General features: G+C 40.4%; 2 protein-coding genes across 2 annotated transcripts; both read left to right on the forward strand.

Annotated features, from left to right (window-relative positions):
• The first annotated feature begins 3662 nt into the window (after positions 1-3662).
• On the forward strand, positions 3663-9062 carry LOC133444350 (mucin-2-like). The gene is made up of 2 exons (XM_061722079.1): positions 3663-5807; positions 7974-9062. The coding sequence occupies exons 1-2, from the start codon at positions 3803-3805 to the stop codon at positions 8672-8674; spliced, it is 2706 nt and encodes a 901-aa protein (XP_061578063.1). The 5' UTR covers positions 3663-3802; the 3' UTR covers positions 8675-9062.
• Positions 9063-10396: 1334 nt separating this feature from the next.
• Positions 10397-20255, forward strand: fam185a (family with sequence similarity 185 member A). Its single transcript, XM_061722084.1, has 8 exons — positions 10397-11013; positions 13217-13326; positions 14472-14564; positions 14722-14860; positions 17604-17645; positions 17733-17828; positions 19737-19871; positions 19957-20255. The coding sequence occupies exons 1-8, from the start codon at positions 10605-10607 to the stop codon at positions 20067-20069; spliced, it is 1137 nt and encodes a 378-aa protein (XP_061578068.1). The 5' UTR covers positions 10397-10604; the 3' UTR covers positions 20070-20255.
• Positions 20256-21083: the final 828 nt, after the last annotated feature.

The raw sequence follows: 21083 nt of genomic DNA on the forward strand, positions 1-21083 counted from the left end.
TGTTCTATACCAGGGATATTCAATTGGCGGCCCGCGGGCCACATGCGGCCCGCCAGGAGCTTTTATGTGGCCCCTGGTCATATTTCAAAAAAGGGGGTGTTTGTTGAATTTTTTTTTTTTTTTTTTTTTTTTTTTTTTTTTTAAATAATATTTTTACAACTGGCTACTATGGACTAAAATGGTTGTGCTCAATGCGTAATATAATATTCAAATAAGGAAATCTTGGTGGAAAGTGGTGCTTTGTCATTATGGCGTGTTTTATTAAAAGTAGGTCAATTTCAATTTCATTAAGTTTGCACAATGCATGGTTTCAAAATGAACTTGCATTTAAAATAATATTTCTTTATCTGAATATTATATTTAACATTCACAATGACTAAATCTGGAGACAATTAATACATAATTCATATGTAAACTAGATATATTCAAATGTATAATACAAATGTATTATATTTACATAAGTCTTCATCTTTGAGTGCAAAATACATTTTGAAAACCCCCACATTTTCAAATTGTGCGGCCCTCTCCATACAGTCCTTCTGCAGATGTGGCCCCCGGCCGAATCTAGTTGAATACCCCTGATCTATACTGAGCTTCTTTTGTTGTTTTGACAGTCTGATTAACTTTTCATCTCTAATCCGTTGCTTCCTCTGCATCGTCTTCGTAACAGTTGGTTTGCTTTGTCGCTCTTAAACGAACAGCTGAGAAATCTCTCAGCCTTTGAAACAGACAGAACAAAAGTGAACCGAGTTTTAGTTTAAAAACAACCCAATGTGAGCGGTTTAATAAGCAGTACCGATGGACAAATTTCGGAGACATCAAATGTTGATAGTGCGTGCTATCACTCTTATATCCCGTGGAGGGACTGACATCTACAACCGGGGTCTGACAAACTAAAGCCTCATTATCTTAACTCCCTGCCATGCAGATGCCTCATTTAGTTCATGTGACTCAGTTTTCTGTTTTTCTTTTCTTTTCGGTTCTTTTTTTTTCTTCAAATCTTAGATCTATCTAAGTATGCATTATGTAAAGGGTCAAATTATCTTCTCCACCCAGAGATTGCCTCAGCAACCCCAGACACTTGTTTGGAATAAAGATAATAATAAATGAGATATTTCTCTGTTACATGTGACTCCATCGGCTGTCTTGGATAAATCTGACATTCCTGACTTTTATCACTTTTATCACGCAGAAGCTCAACTACCCGATGCCACTTACAGGGAAATATGGTTCTACAAATGTGATTAACAGCCTTTGGCTCTGGCCCAGCAGACAATATTTTTTGCTTCAAATGCATATTTTGACCTGTTACATCTGTAAGTCATATGTTTGTGGACACACAAGCAGGAAGTTTGGGAAGCAGCTGCCAAAGCAACTGTAACACACATGTAGATTTAGTCCTGTGGTGCATTCATCATTACAACATGGAGTGGGAATGCGTAACAAATGGTCCTCATTAAGCGATGTGACAAGAATGAAGATAAAAAAAAGGATGTAACAATAGGATTAAAATGGAACATCTGCTTTCTAAAATGTGTGGTTAATTCAGTAAATATTAGGAATTACATTCTGCTTATCATTCATATCCACTTCTGTTGAGAGGTACATCAAAAACCAGCCTCTTCTCATTGGTCTGCTCCCCCAACTATTTACAAGAAGCAAAAGCATCTTGCTCTATTTCCACAGCAGAGCTCAATCAGGTCCCCCTCCCTCCTCTTCTTCCTCCCACCTTACCTCCTCCTCTCACTGTCACTGGGTTCTACAAACGGAGTTGGGTGTATTTACACTCCCTCCCTCCTCTTGCTTCACTCATTCCTCTCTAGACGCAATGAGGTTAACAGCGCCGTGGGTATTCGGGACCCTGCTGGCCTTCTCAAGCCTCTCTTGGATCACAGTTAAAGGAGTCCTCCTGAAGGAGCAAGGATTCGGGCCCTGCGTTGCTACCCTGAGACCCGACGAAGCCTGCAGACCCGGGCAGGATGAGAGCACGTGCCCTTACTTATTCAGTCTGCCACCTCTGACTGTCCATTTGCCACAACCACTCAGAGAGCTGGAGAAGATCATGCAGGACCTGCAGAAACTGAAGGATAGTGTGGAAGAACTGAGGGAAATGTGTGCAGACTGTAAAGTAAGCCCAAGCGAGTGCGCGACACAAAGACAAAGAGAGCCTGAGAACCTGAGTAAAGGTAAGGGCGCAGATGAGGATGAGAGGAACTGGATGAACGTGAGAATTGAAGAGAATGACAGAAATGTAAGACAAGATTTTGGGAAAGACATTGTTAAAGTGGAGAAGATGGACGGAGATAATGATGCAGATGAAAGGTTGTTTCTGGAAGAGAAAGACAGAAAGAAATGGGAGACGGACAGAAGGGGTGATGGAGGAATCGTAAAGGAGAAAGAAAGAGAGGAAACTCTAACAGAAGGGGCAGAAAAAGAGAGAAAAACGAAGGCTGAGGGTAGACAAGGAAGGGAACAAGAACATGGGAAGGTATCAACAGCTGGTGCAAATGAGAGGATAACTGATGTGATAAGAGAAAAGGTTGTTGAAAAAATTCACAGGGAGACAGCAGCAGACAGAAATAAAAATGATGCAGGAAAAAGGAATTCAAAGGGATATCAGGACCATATCGAGGAGAATGCAGGAGAAGAACCGACAAACACTAATGTGAAAAATAGGAAGGAAAGTTACCATCACATATGGTCAATTGAGACAAAGAAAACTAAGGAAAAGACGGAAACTGAAGCCAGACATAGAATAAAGATGCCTGACGACCATGAAGAGAATACAAATAGGGAGCAAACGCAGCACAAAGAGGAAAAGAGGAAGGAAATGGAAGAGGGAATAGAAATGGGCAAAAATAATGAGAGGCCAAAGGACACTGAGAGTATTGGGAACATAGAAAAAGAGAGGACCATTAAAGGGAGGGAGTTGGATGAAGAAGGCAGGAAGATGGGCAAGGAGATCAAAACAGAGAGTGTGCAGAAAGAGAGTGATGGAGAATTATCATCCAGCAAAATAATTGAAACGACAGACTTAGTTTCCATCAGCCCAACTCTTCAATCTACAATGAGATTGGCTTCAAGCGAGTCCAGGGATTCAAACAAAGCTACGATCTTTACATCATCTCTTCCATCACCTCTTTTGCCCAGCTCCACTTTAAGCTTAATCACAGATGTCGGTCATGACACAGGAGCTGTTTATGGACCAACCCAAAGCACAGACCCTGGAGCAGCTGGTATTATTAAGCCCGAAAGCTTTGATGCAGAATTGGCCACAACAAAAGCCACAACAACCACAGTGGGTGGCCCAGGAGGGCAAATCGCCGGTGAAGCGATAAGATCTAATTCTGCATTCACGGTGAAAACTGCGGCAGGGCTCCAGGGTCACGTTACCACAACTCCAACCTCTTCAACCACACACGAGAAATTTTACATAAGTGCAGCTCCCAGAGTTACTGATCGCAGCCGGTGGACGCCAACAAAGAACGCCAGCTCTCGCACTACAACTGTCGTAAAACCTCTGTCAGGCCAGGGGCCGAAGCCGGGTAAAAAGCACAAACCTGGAATTAAGCCTGAAGCAAAGCAAAAACCAAACAGTCCCAAGAGTGACCGTAAACCTGACGATCCTCTTTCTCCCGATAAAACTAAATACAACCAAAGGCAGAAGCCTTCCCCTTTCAAACCCAAAACCAACATATACAAACCTGGCAGAGGCTCGGAACAAATCCAAAATTCAAAACCGCACCAAAGAACTCCACCTGACATTTTAGTGTCTGATAAAAATCTGAGAAGTAACTTAACAATGAAACATTACCAAGACCACAAACCTGACCAAGACAAAACGATGATTAAAAAAACAGAATCTAAAAAGTCTCCAAACCCTGTCCAGAGTCCTACAGCTCAAAAACCTCAGACTGTAAACACAACTTTGTCCGACGAGTATCCTTCTATCAACGGAGAGAGTGAATCTGATGACGTGCGTATTACGGATCAAAACTCAAAAAAGGACAAAAAACTGGCTCAGACTCGTAAAACTGACCACCCTAAGCACAAGCAAACACCTGAGAAAAAAATTCTAAGTGAGGAAAAAACTAAATTGCATTTGTTTGAAGTGAACAAAAATTCTGAACCTGTGCAAGAACCAGAATCTACGAAAGGTGGAGCAGCAAGTTTCACACCAAAACCTAACCAAAAGCATTTCACACAATCTGTGGAAAAACCTAAAGAAAATACTTCACTTGAAACTAAATCCAATCCTGACTCAACACCTGGGCATAAAACTACATCTGATGGAGCCGATGCAACCCCTGATCAGGAACTTAAATCAAGCCAAGAAATACTAACAACCGAACAAACCCCTAACCCTAGCCAAAAGAACTTGACGGTATCAGTAAATACTTTACATGAGTCTAAATCCAATACAGACTCAACAACTAGACCAAAAATTGCATCTGATGGAGATAATGCAACTCCTGATCAGAAAACTGAATCAAACCAAGAAATATTAGCAACTGATCCAACTCCTAAATCTAACCAAAAGACAGAATTTAACAGAAGTGAAACAGCAAAACCAAACCAAAAGCATTTAACGGAGTCATTGGACAAATCTAATGAAAATCCTTCTCATCAGCCCAAATCCAATGAAGACTCAGTGTCTAGACAAATACCAGCACCTGATCGTGTTAGTACACCACCTGCTCAAAAGCCTGAACCCACTCTGAGTGTCCCTAAAATTAACCAAACACCTAAACTTGGTCAAGTGCCTAAACCTAGCCAAAGACATCCAAAGCCTTCTACGTCCAAAGACTTGAAGTCTAAACTACATACAAACCTTAAACCTGGGCAAAAGCCACAAACCAACCCAAGCCTTAAGATCTCCAAGCCTGGCCAAAGGCCTGCTCTAAAACCAATATCTGTGACTGAAAGATTCCCCAAAGCAAAGCCCAACAAAACATCCAAAGCAATGCCTCACTCTGGATACGTGCAACCAACCAGACCCACAGTGAAGCCACAAGGAAAACCCATTCAAAGGCCAAAACCAGCAGAACAACCAAAGATAAAGCTGAAGACCCAAACTCATCCAGACCCACCTCATATCAGCAGGACTACTTCACACAATATTCAAAACTCTCACACCGACAATCCGTCTGCATCTGGTCTTGTAAAACAGAGTGCTGAAGTGACTCATTCCCCAACAAAAGATTTCAGGGTCAGCATGAGGGAAACCATCACTCTGGGTCCAAAGACCTTCAACAGCCTGGAAACTGGACTCTTGCCTCGTCTTCACACACTCCCTGAAGACTTCATGTTGAGCCCAAACAGCAGGATTATCTCTGATCTGAGGCCACATACAGACGGTCAACCACCATCAATCCCAACGACAGCGAGCCCAAACAAAATCAACCATGGGATCCTCCATAGTGTTATCACAAGCACGAGTCCAGGATCCACACAGCCAAGACTAGTTCCCAAATCTGACCCCGGCTTGCAGAATAACGTGGAGGACACCAGACCTGCAACCCAGGTTCCTCGGCCCCGTTCTAAAACCACCTCCACCCTCAGCCCTGAGCTCAGGTCAGAGACCCCTACCCCCTCTAGCCCTGAACCCCCAGCTGCAGAGCCGTCCACTTCAAGTGCACGAGAGCTGCGTGTCAAAATCAACCAAGTAGCTGCTTTCCTCAACAATACCCTGATTCCAAATGGGAGACCAGTGGACATGCATCTAAGGGAGCACCCCAGGGACACCGACAGAGGCAGCAGACCTGAGAGGACAGACAGCAATTTACCAACATCTGTCGCAGCTCAAGGCAAGACATTATGTTTATACTATCACTATGATCAAGTTTGCACATACTTTCCATGATTTTTGCATGCAACAAGTCCTGTGGATTTGCATAATCTTTTATAAATATATAATTACAACTTCTTCTCTGTCAGTCTGCTGTAAAAAACGTTGTGTTTCCCCTTGCAAACTAAACAGCCCAAATGAACTGGTCTTGAACAGAAAAGATATGCCCTCATGCAACATCACAATGCAAAGTGAAAATCAATTTAATTTATTATTATTACATCACAGTTATTAGGCTGAGGCCATGGTGTTCTGTTGTTTTTGAGTGTTTGTGACCAACTCCTATAAAGGTGATAGTGGAGAAATGATTTTAATTATGAGGACCATATGATAACCTTAAATGGTCTTCCCATAAATAATTAGAATATAATCATGTGGTCTGAGATAATCTTCATATCATAGATCATGTAATTGTCAAACGAGGAATCTGCATGTGCGTGCAAAATGTCTTGGTCTCTATGACTTTCATTAGTGATTTCAAACCACAACAATGCAAGGACCAGGAGCTTTGAAATATCCGTTTGTTGAACTCATCAACATATCAATTTTGGGGGTATTCATTTATAGGAAAAGGAAATGAACTGAGCTTATTTACTGAATATCAATGAAGCCAACTGTCATCTTTCTCAATTCGGGATAATTTTGCATGTTTTGCCTTATTTAGTTAAACTAAGACAAAGAATACACTTAAAAGTCAAAGAATTCTCTTATTTTGAATTAATCATTTATTTGTAATTATATGTTTGACTTTAACAACTATATGTCCACTGTGGAGATCCATCTCTAGAGCAGAGGTGTCAAGTAATGAAGTACAAATACTTTGTTACCTTACTTAAGTAGAAATTTTGGTTATCTATACTTCACTGGAGTAATTATTTTTCACACAATTATCTGTACTTTTTACTCCTTACATTTTAAAAACAGCCGCGTTACTCTATTTCATTTCGGCCTTAAAAAAAAACTATCCAGTTAAATTGCTCCATCCGGATAGAGTGAATTTGGTTGTGGTTGTTTCAGATGTTCTTGTCCAGTTTTGTTCTTACATCCGTTACCCTCAGATTCCTGCAACTAAACTTGGATGTACATTCCAATAAAAGTTAGGATACATTATAACATGCCTCTGAAGTTTGACTTTTTGCACCATTATAATACTTATAGGCAACTAGTCATCATATCTCCTGCTCTCTGAAACACATGTTAATGCTCAATAGTACACATATATGGTTCTTTAATATATTTGCATTATACTAAGATGCATTCATTTTCAATGGCTTTTGTCCTTAATGGCTTTTTCCTCCCTTACATTACTTTACTTTTATACTTTTTTTTTTACGTTTTGAAACCAGTACTTTTACTCGAGTAAAAAACTTGAGTTGATACTTCAACTTCTACAGGAGTATTTTTAAGCTCTAGTATCTATACTTCTACCTGAGTAATGATGAATGTGAATGCTTTTGACACCTCTGCTCTAGAGTCCCAAAAAACACTTGTGGTGGGAGATTATAACGCAGACCTTTTGCATTTGTGACCTCATCCAAAACATTTTGCAGCCGCAGTCCAGCTTTAAGATGATAGTTTCACCTGCAATATGTAGCAGAGGGAGGGCCAGGGGTGCAGATCCAATGTCAGGATTGGGGGGGACACCGACCAACGTGATTTTAATTTTTAGCCAATGTGCAACTCATACCATGCCATAAATTGGTAAAGGCAAAGGGAATCATTTATTGTACTTACCTTTCTTGTTTATTTGTCCTAAACAGCCAACAGTGTGTGTCACTGCTTGCCCGTCAAAAAATTTAAAAAATATTAATTCAGACTAAAAAAAAAAAAATGTATGGAGTAGCAATACTTTCATTCTGTACACCCCAAAACGCACCGTGGATGCATTATTTTTTTTAGAAATATATTTTAAATAATTATTCTACATATTCAACCTTTAAGTCTGAAAATACATTTGTTCAATTTTGAATAATTTAGGGTATTTTTATTGGGGGGGACAATTCATGTTTTTCAGAAATTGGGGGGGACATGTCCCACCTGGGATCTGCACCCATGGGGAGGGCTTTAGTTAACCCCAACGGAGGTCGAGGTAGTTTTTTTAATTTCTCCCTTTCCCACCCCACAGTGAGGAGGGACTGCTCAGACCACCTGCTTCGAGGGGAAACAAAAAGCGGAGTTTACCTGGTGACCCCCGACCCCCGCAGCAGGAGCTTCCAGGTGTTTTGTGACATGGAGCTGCAGGGCGGGGGCTGGACGCTCCTGCAGCGCCGCATGGACGGCAGCGTCAGCTTCAACCGCACCTGGGCGGAGTACCAGTCCGGCTTCGGCCGGCTGCACGGAGGAGAGTTCTGGTTGGGCAACGACAGGATCCACCTGCTGACCCGCGACAGGGACATGGTGCTGCGGGTGGAGCTGGAGGACTTCTCCGGGACGGCGGAACACGCGCAGTACCAGCCGTTCAGGGTGGCCGGGGAGCGGCTGCGCTACAGACTCACGGTCGGCGCCTACTCTGGCACCGCGGGTGACGCTCTGCGCTTCAGCAGGAGCTACGACCACAACCACAGAGCCTTCACCACCCCGGACAGGGACAACGACCGGTACCCGTCGGGGAACTGCGGGGCCTACTACAGCTCGGGCTGGTGGTTCGATGCCTGCATGGCCGCCAACCTCAACGGGAGGTATTATAAGGGAACTTACAAAGGAGTCCGGGATGGGATTTTCTGGGGTACGTGGCATAACATATCGACGGAGTATTACCCCACCAACGACAGACAGTCTTTTAAAACTGTGAGGATGATGATCAGACCGAAGGGCTTCGCCCCGTGATCTGTGACTGGCTGCAAGGAAAACAAGCTGCAAAAGATTAAAATTTAACCATAAGCTTATATGATGCTCCAGATGAGGTTTATAATATACTCCACACAATTATTCTGCTCTATCAACCCCACACTGCCGCCTCGTGGTGTTAAATACTTTTTTTTTTACAAGATGGAAATAACGAAGGATGTACATAGTTCAAATGATCAATATCCTGACTGCATTGTGTATTTTGTAACCTTTTATAATGTTTGTTGAGGGTTAAATGTGTGCCTTCTTTTTTGTACTTGTGAGTGAGGGTTTGAGGGGTATGTTACAATAGTTTATTTTTTGTGATGAGGCCAATTGATTTGGAATCAAGCTGTCTGGAATGTTTTATAATAAATATTACATTGTTAAATAAAATATATTTTCGTGAAAATTGCCTATTTTTTAAAACAAAAGAATTAGATTTAATTACAAAAATAAATCCAACCAGTCAACCAACAACACTTGAAACGATAATAAAAAAAAAAAAAAATTACTCTGGTTTCCATAAACCCATCTACCGCAGTGCTGCGCTTCATATGAGAAAAGGTTTTGGACTCTAGTTCCCAGAAGCCTCTGCGGTGTCACCAACCTTTTACGTCATGCACGGAAACGTCTCCTGATTGGATGAAATCCGACAAGAGGCGGGTCCCAGTTACATAAATATGGACATCCGGTCTGTTAAGCCAACAAAGTACTTTACATTTATCATAAAAGTATTAAATAAGCAAACGTGGAGGCAGTTAACTATCGTGCTCATGAAAAATAGTTATTTATTGAGTACGCTTAATATGTCATGGACATTTGACGTCAGATATCATCTTTGCATAAAAACGAAAGGAAATGAAAAATAGATAACAAGGAGAGCAAATATATTTTGATGATTTATACGAACCCAAGATAAGCAATGGCTGCATAGGTTAATTGTATTTCTTTCATTTATACTTGTATGCAGTACTCGAGTTGTAAAAAAAAAATCAGGGGGGATGGTGGATTTTATCATATCGGGACAGATAATTTGTGCTGATTACAAATAATATAATATATTACAAATAATAGCACTGACCAAAACACCTGCAGAAATACTGCAGGAATGACATAGCAGCAGTTAAATGCAGCCTTCTGTAAGCTTTAAATATCCACTGGGCTTACATCAAATACATCAAAACACAACAATAAAAAACAGTTTTCTGAACTTATCAATATGACTCTGTCCTCCACAGGATAAGTAAAATGGATCACTGCAAAAAAACAAAATCTTAACAAGAATATTTGTCTTATTTCTAGTTAAAATGTCTCATTTTAGTAAAAAAAATCTCATTACACTTAAAACAAGACTCATCACTGGAAAAAACAACAATTTTCTCCTGTTTCAAGTAGATTTTCACTTAAAATAAGTAGAAAAATCTGCATGTGGAACAAGATTGTATTGCTTGTAATGAGAAGATAAATCTTGTCCCATTGGCAGATTTTCCTACTTATTTCAAGTGAAAATTGACTTGAAACAGGTGAAAATTGTCAAATAAGTTATTTTTCTGGTGATGACTCTAAATGTTGAAATAGCAGTAAAACCACATTCATTAATGAAATGACATAAGGGATGGAAAGGGGGGATGATTTTGACCGTTTTTATTTCAGGGGGGGTGCCATCCCCCCTCATCCCCCCTCAACTCGAGTACTGCTTGTATGGGTTACATATTTCATGAATATAATATTATCGCTTCCAGTTGTTGATCGAGCTAAGCTTTTAGTTTGAAAACCTACCGGAAGTTGTGTTTGTTACATGCTCGGCAGCAATGGCTGCGTCTATGGCGGCGCATGCTGACTGAATGACAGCGCGCACTCAGCTCAGGAGCGTGTTGTAACCAACAGCTGAAGTGAACATAAGTAGGTTCTGCAGAAAGACACGGAGATGTTGTCAATATCAGCCGGTATAAGCCGGTGCTGGTCCCTGACAGCCAGCTCCAGGGCTCTTTCGGGTGCCCGGTGCGCCCTGCTCACTTCCCGGTCTCTCTCCAGCTCCGTCCCCGCCCAGAGCGAGGTCACGCCGGCTCCTCTGCGGCAGTGGGCTCTGGTCGTGAGCCCTTTCACCACAGTTCGGGCCCAGGTAGACTGCAGCATCTCCATCCGGCCGCTGGACCCGCACGCCTTCCCCGAGGCGGACCGAGCCTTCATCACAGTCCGCGGGGCGGACGCAGAGCACCGGGGGTGTCTGGACCACTTCCAGGTCCACTACGACGAGCAGAGCAGAGAGCTGCGGATCTCCGCACACAAGGTGCACAGCGACCTGTCCATTGAGATGGAGACACCTATCAAAAGTAGTGAGTATTTAAAAAAAATTATAAACATGACCTTTGTTTACAAGTAGGGATGCCCCGATACCATTTATTTCACACCGAATATGAGTAGGCTACTAGTATTTTAACTTGCCGATACCGAGTACCGATACGATACTTCTACCACAAAAATGACTAAGCTAAAAATGCAATGAATTGGAAGACAGATACATTCAATAAAAATAAATAAAATGAGTAGAATAACTATTTTAAAGGAGCTTGAGGCAGGATTTATCAAAAAAATTCGTATACGTTTTAAGTTTTCTAGTAATAATGTCAGATGAAGCGTTCCAAACCAAAAAGAATGAGCCCTCTAGTGTATCTCTCCGTTGCCTTGAACAGACTGTGTGCTGCAAAATAAACTGCAATTCCGGGCCCGAATTTCCCGCGCTGTCCTGCTGATGTGACGTCAAATGACGCTGCATGCAGGTTCTCGGTGGCGCACGAGTAAACATTGGATACGCGTTTCAGTCATGGAGGCAGCTTCAATTTGAATTGGGACTGAAAACAGATGCTGACATGGCTCATTTCCTACTGACCAGGTAAGATAACATTGTAAGTCATATTTAGAGCTTGATTTGAAAATCACATGAGATTACACACGCGCTCCCGTGCCGGCTTCGCTGTTGGCTGCAGGAACCCCGACGGTCGTCGTGGCGCTAATGAGTCTCGTTTCTTATTCTTGCCTCATGCTCCTTTAAGAAAATATCAAACGTATAATATATCGATGAAACATCATATCGCGGCTCGAGTGCGTCAAGAAGACGGCGAAATCCGTCTTCTACAACTGACAGTGGCTGGTCATCCAGCGCTATTAGAGCTGGGTATCATCACTGACCTCCCGATACGATACGATTCCGATACACTAGGTCCCAAGACGATACGATTTCCGATCCGATACGATACGATTCGATATCGATATTCTGGTTACAATAAGGGAGTAACATGATCCTTCCACGCGCCACGTCCAGCCAGAGAAACCCCACCCTGCCTGGTGAAAAGAAGCAGCCTGCTCACTCCTCAAGTAAGGAGGAGACTTGAGCTCAGTGCAGGGCTTCCCGGGGTTGGTAGATGGAGCAATGCCCAGGACTGACTTAGGTAGGAGCACTGGGTGATAAAATGGGGGAAAAAAATCGGGATTAAAAAAAAAAAAAAAAAAAAAAAAAAAATTTAAAATTATTTATTTATTTATTTATTTATTTTTTAAATCGATACTTGGATTTATGTATCGATAATCGTTCCTACACATGCATATCGATACAATATCGATATATCGATATTTTTAACCCACCCCTAAGCGCTATATCCATTATTTTAACAGCCCGTGGGGTTGTCTCTCGCCATTGTCTGTCGCTTTTGCAGAACCTAGGGCTGGGCGATTTTGGACAAAAATAAAATCCCGATTTTTTTTTTTCTCTGAAAACTCGATTTCGATTTCGATTTTTTTTTGGTAAAACTACAAAAGACAATGGAATAAATTGTTTCAAATATTTTATCTTTATTTTTAAAGAAAAATAGCAAACACATTTCCCTATTGGGAATGAAGTGCAATTGAAAGATACTGTAAATCCTCCTTGAGTTTAGTAAAGTGACAACATTTACAATTTTCTTGACCAAACAAAGATGACTAGACGAGCTCTGTCTGTAATGCAGCCAGCTGCAAAAAAGGAAAATCAATTTTCCGATTTTCCTTTTTTTAACATCGATTGTGATTAATAAATCCGATTTAGATTTAAAATCGATTAATCGCATAGCCCTAGCAGAACCTGAGCTAATGTTGGCTGTTGTGGTCTTGCAGTAGCATTAGAAAACTCCGTATACTCAGCTTTATAATGCGTCTTGAGATGTTTTATCAAGTTGCTGGTATTAAACGACGTATTCTCCTTTCCTCCTCTTGACACCTATAGCTTGCAGTCTGCCTTGCTTCTGTCGTCGTCCCTTATTTTGAAATATGTCCAAACTGCTGACATCCCGCTTGCATTAATTGTCGCTATCGTATCGTACCGTAACTACAACAACAATGAAGTGGTATCGGTGCGTGGTATCTGAGAATTTTTGCGAGTACGAGTATACGAGAGCAGTATCGGCCCCGATATCGGTATCGGGGCATCCCTATTTACAAGTAGTCACACCATCTTCATATAACATGTCATCATCCTTGAATAGTAAATGAGCGTGGTTTTGTCAGATCTCTTCATCACAACTCGAGGAAAAGGCGGCGTGCAAGTGAAGCAAATGGAGTGTGATGTCTGCAAAGTACTGACAGAAAAAGGCAATTGTTTACTGCACTCCGTGAAGGTGGGTGGTTGCAAAATACACTCATGCTTACAACACTGGATGCACTAGAATGACATTCAAATATCTCCTTGGTTGAAGTCAGTATTTTCTTCTATTTAGTCTCTCAAAGTACCCCACAGACATAATTTATATGGAGTATTCATTGTTTTTATTCCTATGAGGAGAAGATAAATACACTCAAAAAATGTTTGCGTATCCTATTGTATAGTAATTATCCTCGAAGCTCTTAAGCCAATTCAAGTAAAATAAATAAATAAACAAATAAAACACTCAAAGGCAGCTGGACTTCCATTTCCTAGTTCTTGAAAATGTTTTTTTCATATCCAAAATCAATGACCCTCCTATCACTCTTGTGTGTTGTTGGTTTTTTGTCCGTTATAAGTTGTATACCTGCTTTTGGTGACACGAATCAAGGTGTAAATTGTTGTAAAAGTAGGAGATTTAAAGCTGCAGCCTTGGATAGGTGAAGCCTCAGGCCTCCTCCTCTGGATAATGTTGTTTTTCTTGTTTGGGATGAATGAATTCTGCTCTCTTCCACCACACATCTTCTCTGTCCAACATGTGTTCACTATTATTCTTTAAAAGGGTGTGTTTTATCCTTCAGGTAGACTGCTGAATCTTGACCTGATCAGTTTATGCATTTATGAAGTTGTTGCTTCTCCGATGTAAAGCTCTGTGCACTCTTCATCCAATGGACACGCAACACCGTTTAGTTTCTGTTTTGGTCTTTCGTCCTTGAGAAAAATCAGTTTGTTTTTGAGGATGTTGTTAGGTTTTAAGTACAACAGGATGTCACATCTGGAAAAGATCCTTCTCTGTTTCCCAGACGTTCCTGCAACAAATGGAGTGATAACACCTTTGCACCTTCTCTTTTTCTTTTAATCTCAGTTTAGTGCTCTGGTATTTTTTTCGCCAGTCTTTTTTTTTTTTTTTTTTTTTTTTTTATCACTTGACAGAAACCCAGTTTGAAGTTTGTAGAATTTTTTTTGGTTGGGGGGGTGGGTCTGAAATCAGTGTTATTTCTAAGTATCAACATATTTAGGAGCGAGGCACTTCACTGTTGAACTGATCTGTAGCTCATAGAGGAGTCATAATAGTAAATTATTTTATTTTTCATTGGCTCTGTATTGTTTCTCACATTCCAGGGTCATCAGGTTGAGGTGCAGTCTCACGGTGGAGATGTCACTGGTGCGGGCACGATCCATGGCAACGTGAACATCAGCACAACAGGAGACAGCGTGAGATAGACTGTTATTAAAGCTTGTTTGCCATATTCTCAGCCACCTTTAGGGGGCAGCAGCAGCCCAACACTAGTGTTAACAGCTTTTAGTTTCTCATTTGCAGATTTACATTTCGTCAGTTAACATTTAACAGATAATAACAATGTTTTTGCAGGGTGTGAATGTGAAAAAGCTCCAAGGCACCAAGATGAACGTTTCGACAGAGCACGGCTCTCTGAGGGTCAAAGCCATATATGCCGAGTCAAGCTGTGTCTCCTCCGTCTCTGGGAGAGTTGAACTGGGGCATTTACATGGTGAGCAAACAGCAGCATCCAGCTGGCATCTCTGTGATTAAGCCAAACTCTTACAGAAGAATATTTTAATACAATGTCCAACGTTACTGAACATAAAACATGTGGTGGATAGAAGTATTTGGACCTTTTTGAAATTGGTTCCTCAAATGTATTAAAAACAACAAATATTTTTCAGTATTCAACTGATCTAATTAATCAATACATTATTTTATTGCATTAAAAAGGATCAGATTTTTTTCCCAGTTGTCTTGAACCTGCAAGCAGCTGCTGGGGCGACTCGTGGAGGTCGCCTTGGGCAAAGCACCGGACTCATAACCAGCTCTGAAGCAGTTTAATGTTCAGATTCAATTATCAGTAAAAGGTGTCAACGCTTCAACAAGTCCTTTCTTAAAGATATCTTGTAAAGCAATAAGAGGCTGAGGCAACATTTCAATGTTTTCAGGCAGATTAATTAAATCTGTTTTGATCTCTGACATCATAATCAAATTGTGAGCGTTTGACGGGCAGAAGGAATATTGAATACCGGAATAACTCAAGACAAACTCAATAATAACTAACTTTACCTGTGTTCTTTAAACTCAATCAGTGTAGCCTACCATATGTACACTTGAATCAGATATTGATGTTCTAATTGCCAAATGTAAACACTATGATATTGATTCTGTTGCATCTTATAAGTATTGAATCTGTTAGTCCACCATGGGTTTCAATCTTTGATCTCACATGCTACCTCCACTGAGACACCCGATGTCTTGTTTACTGTGTGAATGTTGAAACAGCTGAGCAGTTCAGAAGTTACAAATCTCTAGAGCTGAATGTGTAATGTACAAATGAATGGGTGCAGGACTTATAAGCCTTCAAGCTGGCTAAATGTTCTGAGACAGTCGCTTGAAAAAACGTCCACTGCTGGGCGGCATAAACTAGAGTGCACATGCAGAAAGAGGTCATAGCAAAAAAATAATCACAAATCAGAAGAATAAATTACTATATTTCACTTCTTTGAATCATGACATTGGGATTTTTAAGGGCTTATGTAAACAAATTAAATCATAAACAAAGAGCTTTACTGAACAGCAGTGCGGTAACATAACTGCGCTAACCTACAAATGTCATTTATCGTGAATGAAAACCTCAAGTAAACAAGATAAACAGGCACAGTGGGAGAACAGTGTATTGGTTCTTAAATAAACACGTTTACATGTGCTAGACAGGAAAGTGGGGAAGTTATCCCATCTTTTCTTTTTGTTAAATTATAGCAATGTGAAACACTTCTACACTTAGCCTCACAGCAGTATCTAGCCACAATTATCTATTTGATTTATATAACAAAATATTAATAGTACAAAAATGATAAACAGACAGAGAGCAACAAGGACACCACCTCCACCGCTGGTGTAGAGAACCCAACAAGTACCAACAAACACGGTAGATTCTTTAGAGAGCAACACAGCAGGGTAAAATAAACCCAAAACCTGTCAATCAAGCATCAGAGATCAGTGCATGTTGCGCAGAAAAAAGGGCAGTTGATGGATTTTTCAGTCATTTCATTATTGTAAGAAAGGAACCAAAACATAAGAAGCAGATATGACTATAAAGTCAGTTTCTTTGAAATCATGCTCCTAAGGTCAGAGGAAACCGAAGTACAGCTCTGGGAATACAGGACAACTGTTAAGTGGGAAACTTTCATTGAAAAACCTTTTTGGAGAGAGTTTATATTCTTTCACATTACTTAAATGCATTGCAGTGGAAAACTGGCAGGAACAACCGGCAGACAGCATGAAGCTGCTAGATGTCAAGAGGAAATAATTAATGGCCGTCATAACTACCAAAGGTTCTGCAGCCAGATATTAATGGATCTCAGGAATTGTGTCCAAAATACTTTCTTTTTTTTTTCCACATCACTGCAATTTTTTTCTGTAGTTCATTAAAATTCTGCATTTTACTGAACTATTCAGATTATACAAAACTTATTTGTTTATGTCTCTAATAATAATTTTAATTTGGATTTGAAATTTAGGGTTCCAGTACTTCTGAGAATCCTGAGTGCACTATTATCTTTAAATAGAGTAACTATTCTAAGGTCATTATATTGTTTTTAATTCACGTTTTTAATTGGTTCACTCTGGCCTGACCTGGTGACCCGTGTCTGTATTTCAGACTGCTCGAACCAACTTAAACAAAAGTATCCTTACAGTTGTGCACCAGTTATTGATAACCTCTCAGGAATTTTTTTAATTAGAAAAAGCATATCCTTGGGGGTTGATATAACGCTAAAACAAACTATTCCTCACAAAGAGAACTTTATTTTGCTTTTAATACCGAAAGTGCATTTGGTTCACAGCTGCTTTAGGTTAGCTGGCCTGCTCGGTATAGCAGGACTGTGATACTACTGGAGGAATCCTGGGCTCAGATCCAAACAGAGTTGATTTAAATGCAATGTGGTCTCAATTTATCACAAAATTCCCAACTATTTTGTTTTGTAAGAGCTGAAAAAAAAACAACACATAATTACATGTTTAATCACTTAATGACACAACTCTTTGAAGTAAAGCAAAGAAAATGTGTCATTGAGAAAGAATTTGTCATCACTGAGTCAGAGAAACATGTGTAAACTTAAGTTGTGCAGGTTTATCATGTCTAATGTCTATGACAGCAGAATACTAGTTTACTTACAAGTTGCTGACAATAACCATATGGTAATATGATCATTTAACCCTGACTCTCTGTTTTTGTTTATTAAAAGGCATCACTACAGTGACAAATGTATCTGGGGATACAGTTATCGGTAAGCTGGCTGACTGCACTGTGACCCATGTGTGGTATCTGTCAGAGGATGGGGGGAAAAAAACTAAGCTTTGCTTTGCCTTTGCAGATGGTTCAAATAGTTTGCTGAAAGTCTCCTCTGACAGCGGAGGGATTGACGTCTACGTCGGGGATGGTGGAGCTGCCGACCTCCACAGTCAGAAAGGTAAGAACTGGACACAAGAATGACGTTCACTTTATTCGTGATTCAGCAACAGCACTCATTCTGGTGCACAGTTCGGTATTTTAGGTCATATTATTTTTCTTCTTTACTCAAACCCAAAACTATTAACAGCCTGAAACTTGCCCTAAACCTCCCACGTGTATTCAAGTATAAATTGATAACAGACCACAGAGCAGTAGCGGGCCAGTCAGTGAATATCAAAGATCCGCCTGTTAACACAAACATTACTCCCCGCACACTGAAACGTGCTCTTCTTAATGTTAGATCCCTGCCAAACAAGACTTTGATGGTCATTAATGTCTTTATTACAAGTGATACATTGGACTTTATGCTACTAACTGAGACAGACTGGTAGAGCCGTTGCCCCTTAGCCAGTTTTTCACCAGCACCCTTGATCAGACAAAAGAGAGAGCAATGCAGCTGCTATACAGATTTTTAGTTGCAAATCTGTGTTGTTTTGTAATTATATGAAATTGAATTTTGAAGGTCTAGTTGTAATCCAATATCATCTGCTGGACTTCTTCGTATTATCTACCACCCTCCTACAATGAGACATGGCTTTATGGAAGAAATCAGACCAATTGACTTCCTCCCTCCCAACCAAATGTAACAAATGTATCACTTTCTTTCAAACGAACATTTGCAAAGTTTGAGCCGTCTTAAATTTAAGCATTTCCTGTCTTGTTCCTCTGTACCTTCTTGCAACAGTTAACTCCCCAGATCTAGAAAACATTGTTGATCACTGAAAGGCCTGCACCTCTCCATTTGATCCCATCCCTACTAGAGTTTTCAAATCGGTTTTTCATTGCTTTGTAAAGCAGTTAGTAAATATAACTAATTGCTCTCTGCAGGCTGTATTCTCTGTTTCTCTCAAGTGTGCGGTAATTGCACTTTTACTGGAGAAACGAACCGTGATCCATCCAATATCCATTATAGTAAAATAATGTTCTGGGGGTACAGTTGTGGATTTCCTGTGAAAAGGCTGGGATGGGTTGTATGCGTTAAACTTTTCCAGCCGGTTACTGGATTTTTGGGATGTTCCTGACTACAGCTTTAAGATCAACAGTAACTCAGAGCACTTTTAGTTCTGTTAGATACCACTTCTGCTTTTGATACTGTTAATTATGATCTTTTAATTCAAAGTCTTCATGATTCTGTTGGTGTAACCGGTCAGGTTTATTAACTAGTTTTCATCATAATTAAAGGACATGAAGTCATCATGTTTTAGTTGTTTTAAATCAACAAAGAGGGAAATTTTCTTTGGGGTTCCACAAGGCTCAGTTTTGGGTCCTGTGGTCTTTCATTTTTACATAATTCCTGTTGGCACTATATTATCTGTCTCAGTCAGAAACAATAAATATGTTATTTGTCATTGCTCTCGTTGACACACCGAGTAAGTCAGAAACCTTGGAATTATTTGGACACCAGCCTTAGCTTTGAAAATTGAATAGCTAATGTCACCAGGACTGCACTTACAGAATACATCCAAGGTTTGAAAACTCACATCTTAAGCCGATTGTGCTATTATGTATCTGATTTATTACTTATCTGACTTTGCTCACCGTGTCCAAGTCGGTCCAGGTGTCTCAGATCAGCAGGTGCAAGATTCTTAGCAGTTCAGTGTTAGCTACCTGCTGACTGGAGATCTATTACAACTGTAATGTCATTTTGAATACAAAGCTTAAATGTATTTTGTGTGTGTGCGTTTGTTGCATGTTGTTTTTACTGCCATCAGTAATAATATTTTGCATTTTTATTAATTTTCTTAAGTTTCTTAATTCTTATGTATTTTTAAGCTGTTCTGTGAAGCACATCAAATTAGCCGTATCTATGAAATGTGCTGTATAAATAGCACTTAACTTTATACCTTTCTCAATCTGTCTTCTGTAGGAGCGGTAAGTGTGCGTGTGCCATCCTCTTTAAAAGCTGGTGTGGAGCTCTGTGGAGCATCGGTGGACATCAGTCCAGAGGTTGTTCTGCATGGAGTTAAAAACACCGTCACTGATGGATGTACTACTCTTACCGGTAAGTTTTTATTTTTCATTGCATCATTTTATAATGGCAACGTTAATGAGCTGTGTTCCTTTTCTCTGCTCTGAAATGTTCCCAGGCTACATGAATGTGGAGTCTCCAGTTGATCAGTGTGTGAAGGCTCGGGCAGACAGCAGCTCTGTTAATCTGAGGACACAAAGCTGGTTCGAGTCCCTGAAGCTTGGAAGCTGAGTGGCGGGAGGTCTGGGGTCACAGTGCTGTGTCCCTGGACTGAAACTTCATATTTAAATCAAGAGCTGTATTTTATGCTGCCCTCCCCAAAGACTGAATGTTCTTTGCTGAATTATTTAACTCTGAGCTCAGGATATACCATGTATCATTTAGAAATATACATTAAATCTTAATTTTTGAAAAATATTCTGCAGTATCAGAAATATTTAATTGTATGTACAGCGTCCCATACACTTTGTGCCCCATTAAGAATGTGGGAGAATGTGTTATTGTTACTGTATGGAGTTACATGTTAAACTGACAATACAATACACTGTTTACTGGTATTAATGAGCATACTTAGAGAAAGTCAGTCATTTTGAGATTCTCTTCTTAACACTGAAAATCAAAAACCTCCAATATGTCTCAGGAACAGTGTTTTCTGTTGGCGTTAGTTTCAACTTCATTTTTACTTTCCTACAGAGAAAGACACATACAGTGTAGACAAACCTTCATAACATTTAAAGGAGCTGTATGTTAGAGCAATAATAAAACGAATCATAAAATGACCCCGATATGTCAACAGACATTTAAAAATCATGTTCATTTCAAATACTTATGTCACTGACAACAGCACTCAAGCCAGGATATTCCAGTTTAAAAAGAGGAGTTGCAGCCCTCAACTGATGTTTATGTTGTCATTTTTTGTTTTGGCCTGAAGCTCCACCCTCCACCTATCTCCCAATCACCAAGTCAGTATTGTTTCTGAAGCTCCACCCTCCACCTATCTCCCAATCACCAAGTCAGTATTGTTTCGGCATCCGGGTTGCCAGCTCGGCTCTAATTATGGCAGCCATGGCAGCCTACGTTCCTGCTGCATTCTGCAGCCTACCTGGCAACCTCTGGTCGGGGGGAGGAGGGGGAGGGTACACGCCGCTCAACAATATTTTGAAAGTGACTGCAGTACCAGTTTTGGACATTTCTTACAGACGGCTCCTTTAAAATCATAATTAGATATGACAAGCTCCAAAATCT

The sequence above is a fragment of the Cololabis saira genome, chromosome 5 (genome assembly GCF_033807715.1).
Source record: "Cololabis saira isolate AMF1-May2022 chromosome 5, fColSai1.1, whole genome shotgun sequence".
Lineage (NCBI taxonomy): Eukaryota > Metazoa > Chordata > Actinopteri > Beloniformes > Belonidae > Cololabis > Cololabis saira.

Bases quoted from the DNA above. Each gene is read 5' to 3' on its own strand.
- LOC133444350 (XM_061722079.1), top strand. From the start codon at position 3,803: ATGAAACATTACCAAGACCACAAACCTGACCAAGACAAAACGATGATT. The intron at 5,808-7,973 runs GCAAGACATTAT...CCCACCCCACAG, and splicing joins AACATCTGTCGCAGCTCAAG to TGAGGAGGGACTGCTCAGAC.
- fam185a (XM_061722084.1), top strand. From the start codon at position 10,605: ATGTTGTCAATATCAGCCGGTATAAGCCGGTGCTGGTCCCTGACAGCC. The intron at 13,327-14,471 runs GTGGGTGGTTGC...CTCACATTCCAG, and splicing joins GTTTACTGCACTCCGTGAAG to GGTCATCAGGTTGAGGTGCA. The intron at 14,565-14,721 runs GTGAGATAGACT...ATGTTTTTGCAG, and splicing joins TCAGCACAACAGGAGACAGC to GGTGTGAATGTGAAAAAGCT.